This window comes from Bubalus kerabau, unplaced genomic scaffold, assembly GCF_029407905.1.
Source record: "Bubalus kerabau isolate K-KA32 ecotype Philippines breed swamp buffalo unplaced genomic scaffold, PCC_UOA_SB_1v2 scaffold_50, whole genome shotgun sequence".
NCBI lineage: Eukaryota > Metazoa > Chordata > Mammalia > Artiodactyla > Bovidae > Bubalus > Bubalus kerabau.
Genome location: NW_026577904.1, coordinates 659,511 through 675,775, shown reverse-complemented (window position 1 = coordinate 675,775; position 16,265 = coordinate 659,511). Strand labels below are relative to the sequence as shown.

The 16,265-nt window shown below is 41.8% G+C and overlaps 1 protein-coding gene across 1 annotated transcript; it reads left to right on the top strand.

Annotated features, from left to right (window-relative positions):
* Positions 1 to 479: 479 nt before the first annotated feature.
* Positions 480 to 15,793, top strand: LOC129640847 (rho GTPase-activating protein 20-like). The gene is made up of 6 exons (XM_055565834.1): positions 480 to 488; positions 2,015 to 2,176; positions 7,328 to 7,437; positions 7,956 to 8,136; positions 9,329 to 9,460; positions 15,674 to 15,793. The coding sequence occupies exons 1-6, from the start codon at positions 480 to 482 to the stop codon at positions 15,791 to 15,793; spliced, it is 714 nt and encodes a 237-aa protein (XP_055421809.1).
* Positions 15,794 to 16,265: the final 472 nt, after the last annotated feature.

The following is a 16,265-nucleotide window of genomic DNA, read 5'->3' as shown; positions in this document are numbered from 1 at the left end:
GAAATCAGGCTAAATAAGCTAAACTACTACTAGTGAAAATCTCTCTTCTACATTAGTTTCAGACAAGAAGACAGTTAGGAAGAGTTCTCTCAAAAACTGGGACTCTGGCTGTTTCCCCATGACCTGCGAGGACAACCAACACCCATCTCTACCATCCACAAAGCCAAAACAGCTCTTTGGAGCTCGTCTTGAGGATGTATGTGATAATGACACCCTGCCCACCCCAATTCTGGTAGGTCTTATTTTGGTTTCTCTAACCTTCCTGAGAAGGGGAGTTCTGAGAGATCAAGTGTTCTCTTCCAAATCTACTCCCAAATGAAGAACTCTGACTTTGTCCGATAAGATTCACAACATTACTTCAAAGAATAAGATCTGATTTAGGTACTGCAGAGTCAGAAGGCAACTACAAGATGAAAAGATACTCTCATCCATTCCGCTGATTTCAACAAAGACCATCTATACAGCTCAGAGCAGTTAACATGGACTCTGTAAGTTAAAGTAGTTAGAGAAGGTGAGGTTGAGAAAAAGAATAACAGCAGTTCTTGACAGATCACCTTTATGAGGCGAGAAGGAGCAGCAGTCAGATTAGTGAGCTGCTGCCCTTACCCAAGTAATGAGGAAGTATATAGAGGCACGTATGTGGAAAGATCCTGTCTTAAGGGGGCCTGTTCTTCTGCAAGGTTGTTCAGAGTAGTTATCTCTTAAAGAGCTGCGGCAAAGAATTCTGGAGATCAGCCACAGGCTGGGACCGGCTGGGAGATGGGCAAAATCCACCCTATGTCCATTTTTCCTTTGGGTGAGAGAGTACTTGTTTTGCATAGAATGGTGGGGAGGTCCTGGAGGCGAGTTTGAACTCCAGGCTATTTTGAGCCGTGTAGCTTTCCTTCGGACTCTGTGTGTAAGAATCTCTGAGAGTCCACCTCATCCTCATATGTCTCCTCGTCTCCTCCCTTGAGGCCCACACAAGTGTCAAGTCTTCTTCAGCTGAGTCTACTCCCTCTTATAATGCAAAATTTCTCACACGGATGTGATATGTAACCCAGGTGTTTAAGTATAAAGTACGCATCCTCTGGCAAAGATGAATCATTTGCTCCTGACAGAATGTGTCAAAAGAGAGTCACAGAGTTTGGACTGTGTTATATCAAATTAGTGTATTGAACTGTAAGCATTAACTCTTGTTCACTGTCCACTATCTCTGCAAGCACTACACTAGATGCAGGGAATTTTATAGTATATATGAAGACATGTATCATACTAGCTACATGCCAGCTACTACCCCAGACCTTGCGTCTTTTACAGAAAATTTAGGTGGTAGCCATGAGTATCAACACCCCCACTTCATAAATGAAAAACAAAAGAGCCTCACCCAAGTATGTGCTATGCCCAAAGTCACACAGTGGATGACTGGCATAACAGATTCCACATTCCTTGAAAAACCTGGCTCCAATATCTGTTATCTCTCTTAACTATGCAGACTGTGAGGACATGAAAATAAGGAAAAGGAACTAGAAAAGCTGATGAGAAAGGAATGTCATCGGAAAGGAGTAGAGGTGTATTGAGCTTGATATTGAGGGGAGGGAATACAGGAAACAGGAATGAATGTGCTGGACAGTCCCAGGAAGGGCAATAAACAAATGGAGCATGAATATGGCAAAAAGATTTCAACACTTAGCAAAGAGCATCTATAATAGGGAATAATGAGAAAGGAGTGGTGAAGGAGGAGAGGGTGAATCTACAAAGGCCTCAAAGCAGAGACGTTTAACACAGTAAATTCACTGAAACAGAAAATCTGATTACACAAGTGTTTAAAATGTTTCAGTGTATGAATGTCAAATCGATTGTTGGGTTGAAGATATATTTAGAGACACTGAAGAAAAAATTTCAAATTGACTTCGGTGCTGTTCTAGAACTGTACCCTCATATACCACAGCTCTGTCAAAACAGGAGCAAGCTTGTGCTCTGGGCTTCTAGGCATGAAACGTCCCACAGTTTTCTTTTCTTTCCTTCCCTATAGGATATGCTTTCCTTTATCAATCAAAAAGGGCCATTCACAGAAGGTATCTTCAGAAATTCAGCCAGTATAAAATCATGCACAGCCCTACAGAAGAAACTAAACTGTGGAGACTTAGTCAACTTGAATGATGAACCAATTCTTGTGATAGGGTCGGTCTTAAAGGTAAGGAAAGTTTGAGCATTATCCACACACGGTAAATCTGAAGCTATATGACTGGCCCTTCAGTATGAATGCCCAAGAACCCTAATAGGCATAAGAGAGGAAGGATCTGAAAAGTGAAAAACACTTCACAAAGCCAAAACTGAAGGAAGGTACCTCAAATGTTATAAGCTCTATACATTAGATATTTTCCTTTTTCATTGCACATCTTGACTCCTGAACACTCCATGAAAAAGAATAATAATACATTTCAAAATACACACTTACACATTGAGTGTTTACCAAAACAAGCTTCCTGCTTTGGATGACTTCCTCATCACCTTCCTAATGAAGGCCACATTTCCAAAAGAAAATTCATATTAAGCTTTTGGAAACAGTTAACAGAAGCAACTTCCCAGGTGGCTCAGACAGTAAAGGATACTCCTTCAATGCAGGAAACCTGGGTTCCATCCCTGGGTTGCAAGGATCCCCTGGAACAGGGACTGGCATACGACTCCAGTATTCTTGCCTCGAGAATTCCATGGAGAGTGGAGTCTGGCAGGCTATAGTCCATGAGGTGGCACAGAATTGGACACGGCTGAAACAACTTAGAATGGATGCAGGACAGATGTTTAGTCTCTATGGTAAACTCGTGTGTTTAGTGTGTGTGTGTGTGTGCGTGTGTGTGTGTGTCTGTGTCTGTGTGTGTTAGTCACCTAGTCGCAGCCGACTCTCTGTGATCCCATTGACTGTAGCCCAGCAGACTCCTCTGTCCATGGAATCCTCCAGGCAAGAATACTAGAGTGGGTTGCCATGCCCTTCTCCAGGGGATCTTCCTGCCAGGGATCGAACCTGCATCTCTTGCATCTCCTGCATTGGCAGGCAGGTTTTTTACCACTAGCACCACCTGGGAAGCCCATTTGGCTTACAATGGATCAAAAAACGCTTAGTGAGGCCACCAAAATCTCTGATCACTTCATCATCCTTCCTTCCCCTGTGTCTCAATGCCTTTTACTTGAAAATTACTGTAGGGATGACGCCACCATTTGTTCCCCCTTTTTCCTCCTTTTATCTCCCTTACTGCCTTTAATGGGCTTTGTTAACACTTGTAAGTTTAACCCACCACACAAGGTTACAGTTACATGGTAACCAGTTTTAATACATGCCTAATCTTATAAATCTTATTTTTATTTTTTTTAAATTAATTTTATTTTTTAAACTTTACATAATAGTATTAGTTTTGCCAAATATCAAAATGAATCCGCCACAGGTATACATGTGTTCCCCATCCTGAACCCTCCTCCCTCCTCCCTCCCCATTCCATCCCTCTGGGTCGTCCCAGTGCACCAGCCCCAAGCATCCAGTATCATGCATCGAACCTGGACTGGCAACTCCTTTCATACACGATATTTTACATGTTTCAATGCCATTCTCCCAAATCTTCCCACCCTTTCCCTCTCTCTCAGAGTCCATAAGACTGTTCTATACATCAGTGTCTCTTTTGCTGTCTCGTACACAGGGTTATTGTTACCATCTTTCTAAATTCCATATATATGCGTTAGTATACTGTATTGGTGTTTTTCCTTCTGGCTTACTTCACTCTGTATCATAGGCTCCAGTTTCATCTACCTCATTAGAACTGATTCAAATGTATTCTTTTTAATGGCTGAGTAATACTCCATTGTGTATATGTACCACAGCTTTCTTATCCATTCATCTGCTGATGGACATCTAGGTTGCTTCCATGTCCTGGCTATTATAAACAGTGCTGCGATGAACATTGGGGTACACGTGTCTCTTTCCCTTCTGGTTTCCTCAGTGTGTATGCCCAGCAGTGGGATTGCTGGATCATAAGGCAGTTCTATTTCCAGTTTTTTAAGGAATCTCCACACTCTTCTCCATAGTGGCTGTACTAGTTTGCATTCTCACCAACAGTGTAAGAGGGTTCCCTTTTCTCCACACCCTCTCCAGCATTTATTACGTGTAGACTTTTGGATCACAGCCATTCTGACTGGTGTGAAATGGTACCTCATAGTGGTTTTGATTTGCATTTCTCTGATAATGAGTGATGTTGAGCATCTTTTCATGTGTTTGTTAGCCATCTGTATGTCTTCTTTGGAGAAATGTCTATTTAGTTCTTTGGCCCATTTTTTGATTGGGTCATTTATTTTTCTGGAGTTGAGCTGTAGGAGTTGCTTGTGTATTCTCGAGATTAGTTGTTTGTCAGTTGCTTCATTTGCTATTATCTTCTCCCATTCTGAAGGCTGTCTTTTCACCTTGCTAATAGTTTCCTTTGATGTGAAGAAGCTTTTAAGGTTAATTAGGTCCCATTTGTTTATTTTTGCTTTTATTTCCAATATTCTGGGAGGTGGGTCATAGAGGATCCTGCTGTGATGTATGTCAGAGAGTGTTTTGCCTATGTTCTCCTCTAGGAGTTTTATAGTTTCTGGTCTTACATTTAGATCTTTAATCCATTTTGAGTTTATTTTTGTGTATGGTGTTAGAAAGTGTTCTAGTTTCATTCTTTTACAAGTGGTTGACCAGTTTTCCCAGCACCACTTGTTAAAGAGATTGTCTTTACTCCATTGTATATTCTTGCCTCCTTTGTCAAAGATAAGGTGTCCATATGTGTGTGGATTTATCTCTGGGCTTTCTATTTTGTTCCATTGATCTATATTTCTGTCTTTGTGCCAGTACCATACTGTCTTGATAACCGTGGTTTTGTAGTAGAGCCTGAAGTCAGGTAGGTTGATTCCTCCAGTTCCATTCTTCTTTCTCAACATCGCTTTGGCTATTCGAGGTTTTTTGTATTTCCATACAAATTGTGAAATTATTTGTTCTAGCTCTGTGAAGAATACTGTTGGTAGCTTGATAGGGATTGCATTGAACCTATAGATTGCTTTGGGTAGTACACTCATTTTCACTATATTGATTCTTCCAATCCATGAACATGGTATATTTTTAAAGTGAGTGCAACAATCAAAATCTGTTTGGAATTTTGCAAAATTCAATAGATTTATACAAAAAATAGACTGAGATTGAAATGATACAGCTAAATCACAAGTGTGTACATAAATTTCTACCAGGGTGATAACACAACAGAAAGAAAAAAAATTAATCAATCCCTCTTGGTACATGTAAGCAGCTATGAACAAAAATATTTTGATGTAGTAATAACTACACACAGGTTATTAAAATTATCTTAGAAACCAAATAACATATGGTGTTTCCTTGTCCCCTAATAATGGTCGATTGTATGATAATAGCCACAGTGCAGATATGATTTAGAGTTGACCCCTACTACACTTGACCCATAATAATACACACTAGGTATGCAAATAGCAAGTAGAGTGCCACCCTCTCAAAGGTGCACACTTGGAACTGATTTGACTTTTGAGCAAGTGTTACTAGGCTCTTGTCTGTTTCCATGCTATAAGCACAGACTAGTAAGAGGGTGGCTACTTATGAGTACAGGTCTTAGACAGTCCCACACTTTTCTCTTCCTAAAGTTGATTGATCTTGGTGGGGAATCAAACCTTGCAACTTTGGCCTTGAGAATACCATATGTCAAAGCAACCATGGAGATGGTCTAAATCAGAAAGGAATGTATAGTCAGAACCACATTGAGTTTTTCAATAAACTGTCTATAAACAGTGGTCCAATAGCAAATACCCATGGCATATTCTGCATGAGTCATGTCCTGGCTTAACCATACTCAGTCTGACCAATCGATTCTACAGCACAGGGTTCAGGAGAGAGAAGAGACACACTCCAAGTGCATGTAGTTTGGCACACAAAGCATAGGCCCTGCTGCACACTCCCAGACTCCCAGAAGTCAAAGCCAGATGACATGGTTGAATGGCATCACCAACTCCATGCACATGAATTTGAACAAGACCCAGGTGTTGGTGATGGACAGGAAAGCCTGGTGTGCAGTCCATGGGGTCGCAAAGAGTAGGACAGGACTGAATGGCTGAACTGAAATGGAGTGCTTCCTCCTTCCAAATGTACTGCGGACACTCCATAAGAAGCCTAGTGAAACCCTGATGACCATGATTGGATACTGTGTACCAATTACAAGAAAAACTAAGAGAGGACTGAGACTTTGTACATTATCTTCATACTCTGTCCTCAGTACTCAAGAGAGTGCCTGACACAAACAGCAGCTCAATAAGTCCTGAAACAAGCGAACACTAACAGGATTACAATCATGATAGTTGCCTTAGAAACACTGCCTAAAGAAGATACTATTAAGAGAAGTCAGGCTGTATATTAAGACCAGTGGAAGCAAGTTGTGCCTTTGAAACTGGCAAGGCAATGCAATCATTTCCCCTCAGTCTTGCACAACAGGTTACAACTTCATCTATTTTAATAGGCCCCATTCTACAATATTAAGACTTGGTCATCAGGATAGTTTCCAGGCCTCCTCTTCGGAAGCTGACATTTGCATATTCTATCCCACAGGTGTCAAGTTGCAATGTTTATAATTTTCAGTTTCCTCTTTGGGTGGATATATTCCATTCAAAGAGTTGTAAGGGTAACATGTAGTTTACCATTGGGGCTTTTGATTTATTTCTAACACCTGCTGCTTAAAAGTCTGTAGAACTGAACTTTTATATGATTTTTTTTTTAAAGAAAAAGATTGAAGCTATTTCAATACTAGCTTTTTCCCAACAGCACACATACTTCAGGTTTTCTGTTAATATGTGTATAAGAGCATGTAGAGGTGTAATTTTGTTTGGTTTATTTCAGAACATCTCTTTCTTGAATCACGAGCAAGCATGTGTCTGAAGTAAACAAACAAAATGGGCATGTGCGTTTCTTTTCAAGAAACTAATAGGATTTAGGACGAGTTATCACTAGAACTTGCCAGTTTGTACTAATGTGTTACCATGTATACAAAGAGTAAGTTCCAGGCGACAGAAGGAGCTTTAGCTTCATTCTCACTGCAGCCCAGACTCTGCTTTTATGCTTCTAATTTTAGTTGGGGAAAATCCATCCAGTACTCCTGGGTGTGAAAGGCTGTGGAGAATGACAGCCAAGCTCTGTGTGAATCAGTCTGCGTGGCTGTGAAGGAATTGTGGACTGAATTGAATTTTTCCACTAAATATTTTCTTTGCAATTTCTCCATTGAATTTATCCTAAGAATAATATTTACTTTTTGATTTATATAAGGATTTTCTTCAAAATATCCAAGGAAGCATATTTTCAGCCAGTCTGTATGATAAATGGCTTGATGTTATTGATCAAGGGAACAAGGAGGAGAAAATAACCAGGACTAAGAGGTAATGATGCAATAATTACTCAACTCTGAGAAAATATAACCAACATTCTCTTAGGAAAATATTAGCTTATAGTTTAGAGTAAGTCCTCTAAAATAATGATCAGTATCACGGGGTTTCACTTGATCATGCCCATGGAAGCCAGTTTGAAGAGAGATGAATGCCTTATTGGTGACACTGTAATTGCTATTTTTCTCCTAATCTTATTAACATGGAATGCTTGACCATTTTACACCTTCTGAATACATGAAACTGTTAGAGATGAAATCCACTGGTCTAAAATGAGATGATAAAGAACCAATCCGCCAGTGGTATGATCTTAAATACAAACACATAACTAACCAGAGTAGGTCTAACCTGGTTCAGGAATTAAATTCAGTGAAACACTTTTGTATACATTCATGCCTGGAACTGTGACAATGCACTGTGTACATCGTATAAAAAGAAGTCCTTTGTTCTCTGTGTTTCCACTTACTAAGAAAATGACTCGCTTTATTTATAAGTGTTTTTTCTGTCCTTAGGCTTCTAGACCAGCTGCCCAGAGCCAATGTAGTTTTTCTGCGATATCTTTTTGCAGTTTTACACAATATTGAGCAACATTCCTCATCCAATCAGATGACAGCTTATAATTTATCAGTGTGTATATCCCCAAGCATTCTTTGTCTGTCTAATTCTGGCAGCTCAGAAAACTTCACCAAACAGGTAACGAGATCTCTCATTTTTATACCTTGCAGAGCAGAGTCCCCATCTTGAACCTGAAGTCTGTAGTAGTAACTCTGATGAACCAGTTTTTAAAGTGCACATTTTAATTACACTGCCTTGGAGTGGCAGAGTCCTACTCTGGTTGGGCATGGGAAGGTGTATTATAACTGAGAACAGTTGACTCACTTCCCCTTTGCCACCCAAGAGACTAAACGATAGAGAGGTAAGAGTAGTATGATATGATACAAAAAAACTTGCTTTGAAATCGGAGAGCCAAGGTTCAACTATCAGCCTAATCACTGAGGGTGTACAAGCCTCCAAACTATGATTTCATCATTACCCAATGATGACAACACCCAATACATCTGGTCACTGTTGGCACATCTTGGCGGCCTGGGCAATATGAGCACCTGAGGCTCCACACATAACTGGCCGCACTCTGCCAGCTGTGGCTCATTCAGGAAAATACTTGGCTTCTATTGTGTCTCTGCCTGAGGATGAGTAAGCTAGTAAAATATTTCAGAATATCCTAACAGAGCCACAACATGCCTAATAAGATCACAGCTCTTCTCCAAGCTCCCCCGGACAGCAAGTGTGAGGCAAGGGAATGTGCTAAGACAGACAGACATGTTTTTTCTCCAGATGCGTTCTTTCCTCACAAAACCCCCAGCCCACACAGAAACCTCTGCTACCCAAGTTTCAGACATTTCTTCACTGAAGTGAAAATCACAATTAGTGTTGTATTCGATACTTTATAAATTTTAATAATAGGAGATATATAAAATCTATCTTAATAAAACTAGAAAAAATTTTATTAAAAATAAATAAATCTTAATAAGAGAACATACATTTTTGTTCCAAATATCCTATGCAGGCTACTTAAAAATCATCCTAGCTTTAAGCATGTTAACCATCATTACAAAATTTTAGCTATTAAACCAGGCTACATAGTATAACTTTAGCCCACTGACTAAAAGAATTTTAAAATTTGAGGCCAAACTACTCTTCAAAGTATCAGTTATGTCTTAGAAAAAGCTGATGTTTATATACTTATATAGTTTTTAGCCAAGTCTGAATTTTTCTAAGATTTCTTTTGCACTTTTTGTTAGAGCCAAGACTCATGGATGAAATGTGATTTACTATTACACCATATGTACAGTAATACCCAGTTTTTTGCCCCTTTGTGTTACAGATTTCTTTCATACAATTTCTCATTGAAAACTGTCTCAAGATATTTGGAGAAGATATCACTTCTCTCTTTGGAGAGACCTCAGTGAGTTCTGATAACAGTGATATCACTGATATTACCGATAACAGTGAGAAGGTTGCAGGTACGTGAATAATGTAACTGGCTTTGATGCCAAAGACAGCAAGGCTGCCAGGCGTCAATGGGAGATCCTAGAGCCCAAAGCACATTCTAAGGGCAGTAATTTCCATCTGCTCCAAGACATGGGAAGTTTCCCACTTGTGAGATCAAAGCAAGGTTAAGACTGTTCTGATTACAAAAAGCAACTAGTACAGCTTTAGAAGACATCACGGTTCGTTGAGTTCAGTTCAGTTGCTCAGTCGTGTCCGACTCTTTGGGACCCCAAGGACTACAGTGACCCCAAGTCCTTGGGGTCGAGGACTGCAGCGTGCGAGGCCTCCCTGTCCATCACCAACTCCCAGAGCTTACTCAAACTCATGTCTTTTGAATTGATGATGCCATCGAACCATCTCATCCTCTCTCGTCCCCTTCACCTCCTGCCTTCAATCTTTCCCGGCATCCGGGTCTTTTCCAATGAGTCAGTTCTTCACATCAGGTGACCAAAGCATTGGAGTTTCAGCTTCAGCATCAGTTCGACTGCTATATTTGGGGTGGCCTTTCTGTATTCTGGCAGCTTGTGGCTACTTTTTATTGTGTTGGTTCCTCACTGTGGGTGGGGTTGTGTAAGTGGCTTTTCAAGGTTTCCTGCTTAGGGAAGATGGTGTCCCTGTTCTGGTGGGTGGAGCTGGACTTCTCTCCGGAGTGCAATGAAGTGTCCAGTAGTGAGTTTTGAGATGTCTAAGGGTTTGATGTGAATTTGGGCAGACTGTATATTGATGCTCAGGGATATGTTCCTGCGTTGTTGGCGACTTTGCGTTGTATGTCTTGCTCTGGAACTTGTTGGCTCTTGGGTGGTGCTTGGTTTCAGTGTAGGTATGGAGGCTATTGTATGAGCTCTTATCCATTACTGTTCCCTGGAGTCAGCAGTTCTCTGATGTTCTCAAGTTTTGAACTTAAGCCTCCTGTCTCTGGTTTCCAGTCTTATTCTTAGAGTAGCCTCAAGACTTCTCTGTCTGTATACCACCGATCAGAAAACATCTAGGTTAATGATGAAAAGCTTCTCCACAGTGAGGGACACCCTGAGAAGTTCACCAAGTTAGATGGAGAAGAGAATAAGGAGGAGGGAGATAGAGTTGGCCAGGTGAAGAAGAGGGGGCTCAAGGAGAGAGAGCAAGCTTGCCAGTAATCAATTCCATATGTGCTCTCCACAGTCTGGACCCCTCAGAGAGGTTCATGCAGTTACACAGAAAAGAGGAGGAAGAAGGAGACAGAGGGGACCAGGACAAAGAAAGAGGGAATCAAAAGGAGAGAGACATATCCAGCCAGTAATCAGTTCCCAAAGTGTTGTCCATAGCTCAGAATACACAAAGAGATTCACAGAGTGGGTAGCGAAGAAAAGGGTGAGGGAGGAGATAGAGGCGACCTGGTGGAGAAAAAGGAGAGTCAAAAGGGGCAGAGAGCAATCAAGGCAGTGGTCAAACTCTCAAGTAAAAATGGGTAGTGAAGATTGGGTTCTTAAACGTACAAAATTGATAACAAATACCAAAAAGCACACATGAAAAGTCTACAGTAAATGTTAGAGGCTCCCAAATACAGTATTAAAGAAACAAAACAAAGTCACAAAAAATGATATAATATATATATGAATTTTGTATTAAAAATAGGGTCTTTTTTTTTGAAAGGTAATAGTAGGTTATAAAAATTACAATTAAAGAAGTAATAGAGGACTTAAAAATTAAAAAAAAATTAATCATAATAGTAAAAATATATCGAGGAATTTCTCTGGAGTTGTTGTGGGCAGTGCGGGGTTAGTTCAGTTTCAGATAGTTCCGTGATCCAGCTTATACTTCTCAAGATCTCTAGGCCACTTCCAATGTAGTCAGTGCTAACTACAAGGTTTTAATCTGTTGCACCTGTCTTTTCCAGAGCGGTTGCCTCTGTTTATTTTAACTTCTGTTTGCTGGTGTTTTCAATGTCTAACTTCTGCCCTGACTCAAGGGGGCGAAGGTGGTCACTTATTTAGGCTCACTTATTCAGTGGTGCTTTGGGGACGGAGGAGCACTGCAAACAAATATCCCTGGCGTGTGCTTACAGTGTCCTGGCCGCACTGGGTTTGCCCCCGCTCACAGTGTGTGTGCTTTCCCAGTCTACACTGCTCAGGCTCCAGGTTGCTCTGCCTGCAACTGTCTGAGGCGGGCCCTGGGTTGCGTGCAATTCCTAGGTCTAAGCTGTTCAGGTTCAGGTTCTCAGGTACTCCACAAAGGCATAGACTCGATCGGGCCTGGCTTTTCTGCCCTTCCCAGGTCCGAGCAGCTCAGGCGACCAGGTGCTTAGCCAGCACAGTGCCCCCCAGGTGTGGTGTGTCTTATCACCTCCCCCATCCCAGCCGCTCGATTTGCTGGGTGGCAGCAGGCCTGCCCGTCTCAGGTGGGCCGTGTGTCTCTTCTGGGGAGCTGATCTCTGGCTGCGACCGTCCCAGCGGATGTCAACCGCCCAGAATCCCAACAAGTCTCGGTTAGCAAATGGGAGCCTACTTGCAGTTTTGTAGAGGATGCCTCTCTGGGGCTGAGATTGCCCCTTTCAGGCTCTGGCTGCCCCCGCCTGCCTCTCTGTCTCTGGTGGGAGATGAGTCAGTGCACAGCCAGCTAGCTCTGCTCTGGTGTTCTCTCAGTCCTCTGCTCTGTGAGTGGGCCAGGAAGTGCCCTAGATTAGGGCATTTCAAAGGATAGTTTTTTTTCTCGCTCTCTGGCTATCCCACAATTTGGGTTGCTATCTCACATTAGCTCCCTCAGATTGCCCTCAGGGCACTCAGGCCTGGTCCTTACCCTAAGCAATGCAGCCCGCACCTCCCTGATCAGGCCCCCCACTTGCTGGTGGCAATTGTGAGTGTCTAGACTAGTTCCCTGCTGGAAGTTGATGATAGGCACGTAATCTGTGGGGTTTCTTTATTTCATTCTTTCTTTTTCCTGCCCGTTATGTTACCCTCTGAGATTCCAAAACTCCCCACTGACCTGCCAATGAGAGTGTTTCCTAGTGTTTCGAAACTTCTCCTCTTTTAAGACTCCCATCCCAGGACAGATCTCTGTCTCTACCTCATTTGTCTCTCTTTTTCTCTTCTATATTTTGTCCTACCTCCTTTCAGAGACAATGGGCTGCCTTTCTGGGTGCCTGATGTCCTCTGCCAGCATTCAGAAGTTGTTTTGTGGAATTTGCTCAGCATTCAATGTTCTTTCGATGAATTTGTGGGGAGAAAGTGGTCTTCCCGTTCTATTCCTCTGCCACCTTAGGACCGCCTCTGAGACTTGAACTCTGGATTCTACCTCCACAGCAAGCTCTCGTTCCATTCTGCTTCAGACCTAGGTTGCAAATGGAACTGGGCTGAATGTTTATATGTCTGTTTGTTTTTAAGTCTTTCCTCTTGCAATTATCCCTGCTAGCATTCCAGTATTGTCCCATTGACATTTCTTTCTCTGAATAAAATATCTTAATAATTTAGCAAGTACTGAGGCCAGAATAGAATTTCTACTTAAAGTATTTATATTCTTATCATTGTTATTCTATACCCACAAAGTTACAAGATTTCATTTTATAACATTCAAACCCTAATTTGAACATGAGGAAAAACACTAAACTAAAACTTGCCAGGATACTTTAAAAAAGATGAGGTTGTAAAGTTAACCTGTTTAACAGTCGCTGGCAACCCACTCCAGTATTATTATCCAGCAAGTCCCACGGACAGGAACCTGACAGGCTATAGTCCATGAGGTCGCAAGGGTTGGACATGACTGGACAACTAAGCAGCATACTTTTCGTGGCTATAATATATATTTTTATTGGTCACAGAGCCAACAAGAACTCTAACACCAACCAATGTACATTACGAAAGGTCCACCTAGGCCTGAAAATGAAAGCATAGGCCTTAAGGTCTATTTTGCTTTCCATCTATGCTTATAGGCTAGCTGGCCATGTAGCTTTCTACCAACTGATAGAGCTCTCTTCCTAAGAGTATTCTTATTAAAGCTGAACAATGAATGAATACATTTGAAATACATGAATACCTGTGGGTAGATTAGAAATAAAAGAATCAGGTTAAGAGTAGGGAAACCAGGGTGCATAAAGCAACTCAACCCATATAAACCAGTATCTTTTTAACATTTGTACATATTAATTAGGAGAATCTCTTCCTGAATTTAAGAATGCATTTGCTTTCTTCATTCTCTCCTTTGAAAATGATGGTGGTATGAATGTCAGGGCAGGAAGAGCCTAAGGCAAAGTGATGGCATTCCTTGAGGAATGCACACCTTCTGGAGGCTGCACAATCAAATGGAGAATGGGGGTGGGGTCTGCTTAGGGGGAGGTGACTGATGTCTAGGCTGCCTTAGGTCTTCTGAAGGAGGGAAATCACCTTTACTAAGGCTGCTATGTGCCATGTCTTGTGCTGGGTAGTACATTATGTTATGTAGTCCAGTGAGGTGTAAGTAGCATCATTTATGTTACATTTGAGCAAACTGACGCTCAAAGAGTTTTAGGTAACTCATCCAATTAAGAGGCAGAATAGGAGCCTTCTGGTTCTCTCACCCAGCTCCACAAGTGGTTCACTCACTTGAATGGACATGGTGACGCACTCACTATGTCTCCGAAAGGCAAATGGATGGGCATGTTAAAAGATTTGGTTAAATTCTTCTGTTTATTTCTCTAAAACTGGGCTCCTCTAATTGACTTCTGTAGCTGGTTATTTAAGCAGGTTATTTAAGGAAATATTAAGCAGGTTTATTGAGCAAATATCAGGAAAACATTCATAGCTGGGCACTAGACACTTTGAACTCAATTTTTCATTGCTGATCACTCTTATTTGAAAAGCATTCCTTTGACAGGGGCTGTTGGTAGGTAAAATTCACCTCTGGGTTAGCTGAGTAAGGTGTCACACAAAAAATGGCCAGCTGTAATCTTACCACTTTGTCTGCAAATAATGACTACTTCTCAAGGACCCTGAGGGCAGGAAGTCATCCTTGGAGCTGACTGAGGTGTGTGGCCTCCCAGAGGAGAGGTCCAGAGGCTGACTGATAAGCACTGTCAGACAGGATGTCTCATGAAAAGCGATTCTTTTTAAGGGAGAAAATTGGGCGTGACTGGGTACTCAGAAAGCCAAACAGGTAACTGAAAGAGCAAGGAAACTTCCTACAAATGCGGCTTAATTTGAATATTAAATAATTTTGGCCTTTCAAATGAAATCTGAAACCAGAATCCACTGATAACACTTCACATTAGGAAACCTGTATAACTATAGGTTAAGTGCCTCATGACACAGGGCAAAGGGAATAGAGAGCACTGTCTGGGGGAATACTGTCACAGGGAGAGTCAACCCTGAGTCTGATCACGCCTCTAGGTTTAACTACTGCTTTGCAGAATATGGGGAAGAAGAACATGTTAACACCACAAGGATGCAATTAGCCTGCTTCAGAATGAGGGGAATGCTATATAACAAATGGTTCAGTTTCTCTCTTTCAGCCTCTGCCATGAACATGCTGCTGAATGTAAGTGGTGGTAATCAGGCTAAATAAGCTAAACTACTAGTAGTGAAAATCTCTCTTCTACATTAGTTTCAGATAAGAAGACACTTAGGCAGAGTTCTCTCCAAAAGTGGGCCTTTGGGTGTATATCAAGGACCCGCGAGGACAACCAACACGCGTGTCTACCACCCACAAAGCCAAAACAGCTCTTTGGAGCTGCTCTTGAGGATGTATGTGATAATGACACCCTGCCCACCCCAATTCTGGTAGGTCTTATTTTGGTTTCTGTAACCTTCCTGAGAAGGGGAGTTCTGAGTGATCAAGTGTTCTCTTCCAAATCTACTCCCAAATGAAGAAGTCTGACTTTGTCCGATAAGATTCTTAACATTACTTCAAAGAATAAGATCTGATTTAGGTACTGCAGAGTCAGAAGGCAACTACAAGACGAAAAGATACTCTCATCCATTCCGCTGATTTCAACAAAGACCCATCTATACCAGCTCAGACCAGTTAACATGGACTCTGTAAGTTAAGGCAGTTAGAGAAGGCGAGGTTGAGATAAAGAGTGAGAGCAGTCCTTTACAGATCACCTTTATGAGGTGAGAAGGGGCAGCAGTCAGATTAGTGAGCTGCTGCCCTTACCCAAGGAAAGAGTAAGTATATAGAGGCCTGTATGTGGAAAGCTCCTGTCTTAAGGGGGGGGGGGGTGTTCTTCTGCAAGGTTGTACAGAGTAGTTATCGCTTAAACAGCTGCGGCAGGAATTCTGGAGATCAGCCAGAGGCTGGGACCGGCTGGGAGCAGGGCAAAATCCACCCAATGTCCATTTTTTCCTTCGGGTGAGAGAGTACTTGTTTTGCATAGAATGGTGGGGAGGTCCTGGAGGCGAGTTTGAACTCCAGACTATTTGGAGCCACGTTCATTTCCTTCAGACTCTGTGTGTAAGAATATCTGAGAGTCCACCTCATCCTCATATGTCTTCTTGTCTCCTCCCTTGAAGTCCACACTAGTCTCAAGTTTCGTTCAGCTGAGTCTACTCCCCCTTATGATGCAAAATGTCTCACACGGATTAGATATGTAACTCAAGTGTTTAAGCATAAAGTACGTATCCTCTGGCAAAGATGAATCATGTGCTCCTGACAGAATGTGTCAAAAGAGAGTCACAGAGTTTGGACTGTGCTATATCAAATTAGTGTGTTGAACTGTAAGCATTAACTCTTGTTCACTGTCCACTATCTCTACAAGCACTACACTAGATGCAGGGAATTTTATGGTATATATGAAGAAATTTATCATACTAGCTACGTGCCAGCTA

Excerpts from the sequence above, each read along its gene's own strand:
- LOC129640847 (XM_055565834.1), top strand. Across the intron at positions 2,177-7,327 it reads TGATAGGGTCGGTCTTAAAG|GATTTTCTTCAAAATATCCA; the intron begins GTAAGGAAAGTT and ends GATTTATATAAG. Across the intron at positions 8,137-9,328 it reads CAGAAAACTTCACCAAACAG|ATTTCTTTCATACAATTTCT; the intron begins GTAACGAGATCT and ends TTTGTGTTACAG.